We start from the raw sequence: 9,176 nt of genomic DNA on the forward strand, positions 1-9,176 counted from the left end.
TTCTACGGGCCTTCCTGAACGTGGTTCGTCACTTATTGATGTACGACCACGCTTAAATTCATTTACCCAGTTATAAAGCGTTGCTAAGGCAGGGGCAGATGTACCATGAACTGAGTCCAATTCATTTTTTATCTCATATGGAGGTAAACCCTTTAAATGAAAATGTTTGATTACTGCTCTGAACACGTTTTTTTCCAGTTTTCTTAACGAACAATTTTTTTTTCAATTGGTTATAAAAACACGTAAACTCAGAAGATGTGGACTGTGACTGCACCATATATCTAGTCGGGAGTGGTGCTAACTGAAAACAGATGATTTGGAGCGATTCGCGCGCCATCTGTTGGTCATTCTAAGGACTTATTGAACTACCCTCGTATTTTAAAAGGAGGAAACCATTCTAAAAGTACCTTTTTGTATAGTATCTTAATAACTAAGGAACATACGTGTAGAATATTTTTCTTCAATCTGCCCTAGGGTCAAACATGGTACAAAAAACCGTCGTGAAATTTCATATAAAAACTATACTCTAAAAAAAAAACTATACACTAATCTTAAAAATGAAAAATAATCATAATTTTATAAATATTCCTAAATTTTGTTTTAATATGTTGCTTAGGGAATAGATTTCAGATATAAAATAATAAAAATATCTCCATTAGTTAGTAAAACACTGTAAAATCGCCTTTCAAATTATGCAAAAAAATTCCAAAAATGTTAACAAACAGTTGCACAGATTTGGCTTTAACCTTATGGACCAGTTTCAGAAATATATATTTCTTTTATCGTTTTTCAGCACATGATTTTGCCCTAAACATAAATCAGATTAATATACACTGAAAAAATAAAAATAGAAAGGTCAGAAATTCATACAGTTGTCTGTTAGAAAATCCCACACATTTTTTAATAAAACTCCTTTCCACACCACCTTCAAAGAAAAATATTCACAACATTTTTATCAAATGATAAGTCTATTGTATTTAAGGGAAAAATTAAAATCTTTCATTAATTACGAATGTTTAATTGACGTCAGTTCCCTTACTATTCACACTTGAGAATTGAGGAATCTCTTTTTCGCAAACAAAAAGTGTGAAAGTCCTTCGTTTATCAACTTTTATTATAATTGATTTATTTTACATACATATATATTATATCTTATCAAAATTAAATACAAAAATCTTAAATTTCCAGTGCATTTTAATACTACAATTCTTAAATGTTTCCAATTTTTAGAAATAATTTAACTAATTTTATATGTACTTAAAATAAACTTTTTTTTTAAATTGCATAGAACTTATTCTTAGTAAACAAATTATATCTTCAAGCATACAGGGATGTATCTTCTTTTTGAATTTTTAAAAATTTATTTCATTACTTATTTTCATTAAAAATAATTGGACCTCTTGCGATTAAAAGCGGGGATTCAGCCTGAAAAGAAATGTGCTGAAAGTAATTTTTAAAAAATCATTAGAGTTTTATTTTTAAAGACTGATAATTTTACACAATTTCAAACTTTTTAATCATAGTGAATTGAAACATTTTTCTTCTAAAAACTTCAACACTCTTTTTCGAAATTTTAGGAAATCGTTTAATTTGTTTAAAAAGCTTCCTTAATTTTCTTTTAAAGTTCATTTTTCAAAATAAAAAATCATGACAAATTTTCACACAAATATTTGGAAAATAATTCTTTTTTTTAATCTTGTCAGGCCTTCTAATTTTCTTATCCTTAAGTATTATTCAAATTTCTACTGATATTTTTCAAATTCTGTAAAATAAAAAAAATTGCCTTTAATCTTTTCCAGATACTTTGACAATTTATTAAATCTTTTTTAATGTTTTCAAATGTTTGAAAATAATCTCCTGAAATTAATTTTTGCAATAAAAAATTTACTTTAATTATTGCTAGGAATCTAAAAGAATTTTTTTCATTTCCGTTAAACCTTACTAAATTAAACAAAAAAATCTTCACAAGTTTTATTTATTTTCAAATCGTTTCAAAATTCCTCAATATCTGTTAAACTTACGCAAATTTGAAAGCACATGTTGTAAACCAACATGAACTTAAAAAAATTGTGCAACAAAATTGCGCACGAAGGTTTAATAAGAATTAAGTTCGTTATATTTTTCTATAATGTATAACATAGAAAAATTGTATGAACTTTCATTCTCTTGACACCCTGCAAAATTCAGTTTACTTAAAAACTCCTCCTAATAGCCAGTTAGCCACCGAAAACGAATCGTGAAGTCGGGCGGCTCGGGTTCTTGCTCGTGCATTTTCGGGTCTACACGAGGCTGGCCTACGCAACATGTAACACCAGAACGATGCAAGAACTGTTTTCTAACAGTGTAATACAACTTAAAGCATTTTATTATTCTAACCCTAATCTCAAAACTCTTAGTCTAGAGAGATCTCCAGACGTTTACATTAGGTAAAATAGATACTTACCATTCCCAATCACAGAGAATAACGGCAAATCACAGATATAATTGAAAGAATCTCACACGCTCCGCAAAATGCAAACTTCCAGTATGAATAAACGAAATAACCCCTTTGGTCGCGTCAGTTACTCTCTTGTGAAGTTTGCGCTTTATTTGACCATGTAAGTATCGATTCGATTATTCTTGAGAGTGAATTCGTCCGAACTCTAATTATACAAGTGAATTAAAAACAATATATTTAACTTAAACATCCCTAAGTTTCGATTCGATTATCTCTGATCGTAAGTTGGACGCACTCGAACGGTCAGAAGGTGTGAAAGCAGAGTATTTAACTGGATTATATTAGAGTGTGGATTTGATAATCCCTGAAACTAAGGCTGATTATCTGCAGATTATTAAGTTGCGCATAAAATGAGATTCTCTTTGACTTTGGAGAAAAAATTATGGATTGTACATGATACTTTCTGGAAGTTCAAACTGACCATTTAAATATTGACACTCAAAGTTTGACTATCTATTTTTCTCAGTGTGACTTCACGATGTACAACACTTACAATACATCTATTGCAATTTCATCGTTCCAATACCATTTTTACAATTTTACCTTACGCTTGTATTGCTGAAGTCTTGCAGAAATGTTGTAGAATTCCAAACATTTTTAACAGTGTATGTATGAATAAGCATATATGATGCAGTCCATGTAATAATATGCCTTCATGCACTTCCCCTTCGTCTTTCTTTTGCTATGCGCAAGCGTCACGCATAACATCACGTTATCCCCAATTTCCGTATAGTGCTTTAAAAAGATTGCACACCATTTTTACTTAAATGTACAACATTTTAGTTCACTTTTCAAAGCACTATACCAATTTTCGTTATCCGAATCCATTACAAAATTTAATACAGCGATTTAGAAATACTGTAATTTTTTGTATGTAAGAGTCTTATATTCTTCCGATTTATTCCAATTAGAGATATTAGCCTGCATTTTCCTTAATCCCTAAATTCTTACATTTTATTTCAATTATGGATATGCGATAAATTAAATATTAATACCAAAAGCCTCTTCGTGTACTAATGAGTCTTTTTCAAAAAGTATTGCATTGACCCCCACTATATCTATACTCAATAAATTAAAGTAAAATTTTAACTTTTACTCTGTGCAGATGTCGAAAATGAAAAATTCCTTCATAAAAGCAACTATTTGGGGAATAGCAGGCTTAGGCACTCTTGAACTGTTTACTTCCTACCTTATACCAGCGGGAATACGCCTTTACTCTTCTTGTTATCAAGAAGCTATGCAATGTCTACGTGATCATCCAGAAGCAGTAAAAGTGCTTGGCGAGCCAATAACAGAGGGTCGAATAGACTATTCAAATACAATAGAAAATAATGCAGATACAAATATGACTTGGTTTACAGTTCCAGTGAGTGGACCGAAATCAAGAGGGAAAATGCGTTATTGGATAGACTCTGATGCTGAAAGTTCGAACAAAATGTTTCGCGTCGTTAGGATAGAGCTTCAGTTCAGTAATTCACCAGATAAAATACTATTGATTAAACGTGTTATGGAATAAGATTATTCATTAAAGGTAAATTAAATAGCTATTCAAATTCTTCTTTCTTACTTATCCTCAAAATAAAACTAGCAATACAAATAAAAATCAGCATATGTATATAAATAAAATTAAAGTAACAGGTTCAACATCTATAACTGGGTCTCACTGGGAACAACTGCCATGTATGAAAATGCCACTGGCTTCCAGTATAATCGCATTGAGGAGGAACCATCGCTACTGCCGAGATCAGTAGACTACCCAGTAATAATACCTACACTCGTATGATTTACTTAGTTGAAATCTGGCAACATTGTGACCATGTCGCCGGCGAAATGAATCAACGGCTGACTGAGATCTACATTGATCGCGCCTCGCGATGTTGCCATATTGCGATAGTCAACGTTCAGAAGCGCAAGTTACGTGATTAATTTTTTTTTTCATGTATATGCAGGAAGCAAATGGTTAATATTATTTTGGCACCTTAATTATGAAATACTTGTTTTTCATTAAAAAAATTATCAATAATATCTTAATGGTGGTTACTTAGATATCACTCAGTAAAGAGCTCAAAAACGCCATCTCCCATAAGACGCAATGTTAAATATGAGGAAATTAAAAACGTTAATAACTTATTTATAAAGTACCCTAGGCTTCTGAGATTTTAACTGAGTACTTTTGGTGGTCCTATTTAGATGTCGTGAAATTTTGGTTGAAACGGTAATGAAAATTCTTGTAGCGATGGTACCTCCTTAAATAAAAGCTATAGCAAAGTCTCACGACCGTAAAATGATAGGTTACAGGGCACGACGAAATCACAACGACAGGCCAGCGAAACGCTGGTGTTTCTTGAAGACACGGAGCGATCCGAGGATGACAGCTCTTTGCATCCATCTCCAAAGTTCCTCGGCATGTTTTTGGCACGGGGGATACCTCTTCCCATTTTTCTTGTCGTGGGCAGTGATGTCGTAATCTGCCGAATCCGAGAATTCGATCACGAACATGATTCGCTTCTCGAAGTCCTGGAGTAAAATGTCGGGCCGCGACTTCGCAATAGAGATTGCTCTCCGAAAATCGTAGTTTCAGAAAATTCAGTATGCCTTGTTTTTCACAAATGGCTCTACATTTTTCGGAGAAAATGGCATGATTCCAAGGACAACCACGGGCTTTCACCAGAAGCGGGTATCATTTTAAGAAAATGTACGCGCAACGGAGAAATCGCGGTAACGTTTTAGCTATAACCACATCTGTAACCACCATCATGATATAGTTAGTTACAGTCTGTAATGGACTCAATTTGACGATCCGGCAAAACTCTCATGCACTCTGAGGATACGGAGCGATCCAAGAAAGACCGCCTTCTGCATTTTCCCCCGATGTATCCCAGCATTTCTTTGACGTGCAGTGATGCTATTCAGGCTACTAACCAATGAAGGCATAGTATCTCCAACAGCACCGATGATTAGAACGATCAACTTAACAGCATATTCCGGGTATATCCGTCGCAACTCCCTTATAAGTTCTTTATGCCTCGCTTTCTTTTCATTCTCCTTGGTTGTGACATTCTGGTCGACGGGTGCCGAAAATTCTTTAATGAGCATGGTTCGTTTCTCGAAATCAAAGAGAACTATGTCAAGTCTAGAGTCCGCGACAAAAACTATTGTCGACAATTTGAAGTTCCGTTATATACGGCACTTCGCATGTTTCTTTCCCTAGGAGCGTTTGGCAGACTGGTATCAGGGCTAAAGCTTTAAGAGTGACAGAGATGGTAATAAAGCACTCCTAGTACCGAGTTGTGAATTTGAATATACATCGTTCACACATGAGTAGGACAACTAGATAGTATGTGCCTAAGGTACTCGTTGTGTTACATGCCACGCTTTGCAGCTATCATGGAGAATAGACATAAGGAGACCAAACTAGTGGAACTGAAAATGAACGCCGATGTGAACGCGAGTCAAATGTAAATAAATAATGATTGAACAATTAATAGTTTGTGAATAAAGGCAAGGATGTTAAAATTAAAAATCGCTGTATAAAAGCGAAAGTTTCCAATAAGTGTGGTTTCAAGTGTATAGTGTACAAGACTTTCAGAGTGGTGTAAGTTGTATGTGTATTGTTTTTGTTACGAACCTCTTCCATGGCGAATAATTTTTTATTCCACAAACATTTCACAAAATCCTGTCTGATTATTAATTATTTATTTGTTCAAGCGACCTGTCGAAACAAAACAATGGAGGCGGTCATATATTTTTTAATTGAGGTTGGCACGCGACGCTCGGAAACTTTTGAACTATACGTAACTGTGATTTTACACATCTGTGTGTGCGTACTTTTGGCAATAGAAAAGTGACCGTTTTTGGTCACTTTTTTTTGGTCTCCTTATATCTGTTCTCCATGGCAGTTATAATCGGGAAGGTCTTGGCTCAAAATGTGGCGACGGTATGCTTAAGTGGAAATGACACTGTTTTAATATTCTAAAATGAAACCCTCCGTTCCCGACTTCAATCCAGCTGCAAAGAAAGTAACCATTATATCAACTCAACAAAATTACAGGAAACTCTCCAACTATCCTTTCAGTGCGAGGGTAAGGTTATATTGATGAATAAAGATTTGATGCGCGTCAGAAAAAAAGAATACCTATAAAAACGTGAAAAATTACTTTTTTCACACAAAAATCATAAATCAGTCAATTTTTGATATTTTTACCTAAAAATTCAACAAGTAACTCTCGAAATATATCTCTTTAAGTTAAAAAAAATGGTAATAGTGCAGCTAAGAAAAAAGTTATTTATTTGGGAATCTGAAGTGGGCCCTTTCATGAAAAGTGGTAGGAACGATTTTTAATCATTATTTCATTATTTTCTCATATAATTTCTTATTTTTTGAAGACTAATCGTTACAAAATGATCACAAATGAAAAACAAATTAATAATGAAAGCGCTGTTCTCTACCGACATAATTTCCTCACATGAATACCCGATGGTTTGAACACACCGGACGGTTGCGCGAATAACAAGCCTCTTGGGCCTTGTTATATTCTTTTCTACTGCACATGCAGCAACTCTTTCTTTTCTCGAGATATATTAGGAACGAGCGCTTGCAAAAAAATCTAGATACTTTTTTTGTAGTACTTACATTACTTTTCACTAGAACACACAATATTTTTCGAAAATAAAAGTGAAAAATTTTTCTGAAAAAATCACCAAGCGACAAGTGGGGTCGTGGACGACCCCTATCCAGACGGCGACTGCTTCCTACTAATGCCGCATATCAAATAATCTACACAGCCACTTGCTGTGTAGAAGAAATGTTTAACTAATACTGGAGTGCTCTACAGAATTCAAATTCACAAAGGGGACTTTGGTATAATCGCGCGGAAAAAATTGGGTCGCCTACGACCCCTAAGGCCCTTTAAGGGTTAAGGAAAGCAAAAATTAGCTCATATGGCATCCACTTATCCTTCACATTTTAGTGTAAGATGCCGTGCATCCTCTTGTCACGGAATTTTTTCTCTTGTGCTTTCTTGATCCGGGCCTTCAGAAGTGAGTATTCGAAATGAATAATGTTTGATACATTTTGCTCATTCTTGATATTGCAGTCAAAGCTCAGTGTTTCAGGAGCCTCCTACACTGCATTGTGCAAAAACGCTCCTTTGCAAACTTCTTCGTGTTTCCTGATCATTTAAAAAAAGTGGCTTATCCACTTACGACTATATGTGCTATACCCAGAATAATCCTTTTATGAGAACATTCGAGATTCAGTATTCCGCGACCACCTTGTCGGCGTGACATATTGAGTCGTGGAACAGACGACTTAAGACGCGTGCTTTTGTTCATGGTTTGTTCATGATTGCCAGATGACCAGTTGGAAATGGCCAGATATCGCCAAATTTAGAAATTTTGATATCACTTGAAAGGAGCCAATTTAAGAATATAGTCTCCAACATGTAACTATTCTAATAACCTAATTTACATTCACAAAATGACTTATTTTATTAATTGTACAAGTTTTTATTAAAACTTAGCATATTAATTCATTTATTGTAGTCATAAATTAAAAATCATTTATAATTGATCAAAATATGGTGGCAAATTTAAATAATAATAATAATAATAAATCTGGCCAAAAACCGACTACCACTTCCTACTTTCCTTGGTAGCTCCGTATCCTCAAGACACACTTGTGCTTCACCGGCCTCTCGTCGTGATTTTGACCTGCCCTGTGGCTTTTCATCTTACGGCCGTGAAACATGACCATAGGTGTGGTTTACCGTGGTTCTACTGGAAGCCGCTGTCATTTTCATATATGGCAGTTGCTCCTAGTGGGACCCTGCGACGGTTGTTTAAACTTTTTTTGTTCAATTATATTTTTTTATGTATGAATATTTTCTTCAATAAACAAATTGGAAAATAACAATATATATCTGATTAAGCTGAAACTTATTTTTCCGTAGTTTTCTCTTTTTATACGCCGCATTTTGTCTCTCAGCTTCTTAGGTCGAATAGCGCAAATCGGGCAAACTTATAATTGGTGGAGCTGAGAAAGAGAAGGGGGATATATCTGTCTCATGAGAGTTGATATTCGTCAAAAAAAGCTGGACTAATAAACTCGGTCTATTTTATAAACCATGTAAATAGGTGTTTATAGGGTAAAATTGACCCAGAGTATTCTCCGTTATTGAAAAAATAGGTGTGAGCTCCGAGGGCTAAGGATATCGTCTGAAGAGTTCGCAAATATAAAAAACTGGTTTTTGTAGTATAGTCAACCTAAACAACAATGTCACTTATGTTAGGTTTTTATTAGTACAGCAGCACTCTCACCAAAATTTGAACAATAATAAATATTTAACAATAAAAAACAACCTTTCTCTTATGTTTGTGAACTCTTTCCTTAGTATAATGAAGCATAAAATTGACGTAGTTTATGAAGTTAATTACGTCAATGTAAAGGTTATACCGACTTAACCAAATGAAAAAGGTGTTAACTCGGCCATTATATGGCATTTTGAAGCTTCCATACTTCGCCACCATAGATGACTCATTTCAAGAGTGTTCAAGAGTTTTAAGAGGTAACACCAATCTACCAGGTGTATACATATGAAACCGGTATTTTTTCAAGAAAAAAACACATTTATTTCAAGAGAATGATAACAAATATTTTATTCATAGTATGCGCCCTCGC

At 34.2% G+C, this 9,176-nt stretch overlaps 1 protein-coding gene across 2 annotated transcripts in view; it reads left to right on the top strand.

Annotated features, from left to right (window-relative positions):
- The window catches only part of LOC117172184 (cytochrome c oxidase assembly factor 1 homolog), an 89,648-nt gene that overhangs the window by 29,859 nt on the left and 50,613 nt on the right, over positions 1-9,176 (top strand). The window contains exon 2 of one of the 2 annotated variants that reach the window (XM_033360019.1): positions 3,603-4,046. The exons of the other annotated variant lie outside the window; for it this stretch is intronic. Within the exon in view, the coding sequence (XP_033215910.1) occupies positions 3,603-4,013 (411 nt within the window). The 3' untranslated portion in view covers positions 4,014-4,046. Of the gene's footprint in view, positions 1-3,602; positions 4,047-9,176 lie in introns of those variants that run through there. 2 annotated transcript variants of the gene reach the window in all.

Source organism: Belonocnema kinseyi, chromosome 4, assembly GCF_010883055.1.
Source record: "Belonocnema kinseyi isolate 2016_QV_RU_SX_M_011 chromosome 4, B_treatae_v1, whole genome shotgun sequence".
NCBI lineage: Eukaryota > Metazoa > Arthropoda > Insecta > Hymenoptera > Cynipidae > Belonocnema > Belonocnema kinseyi.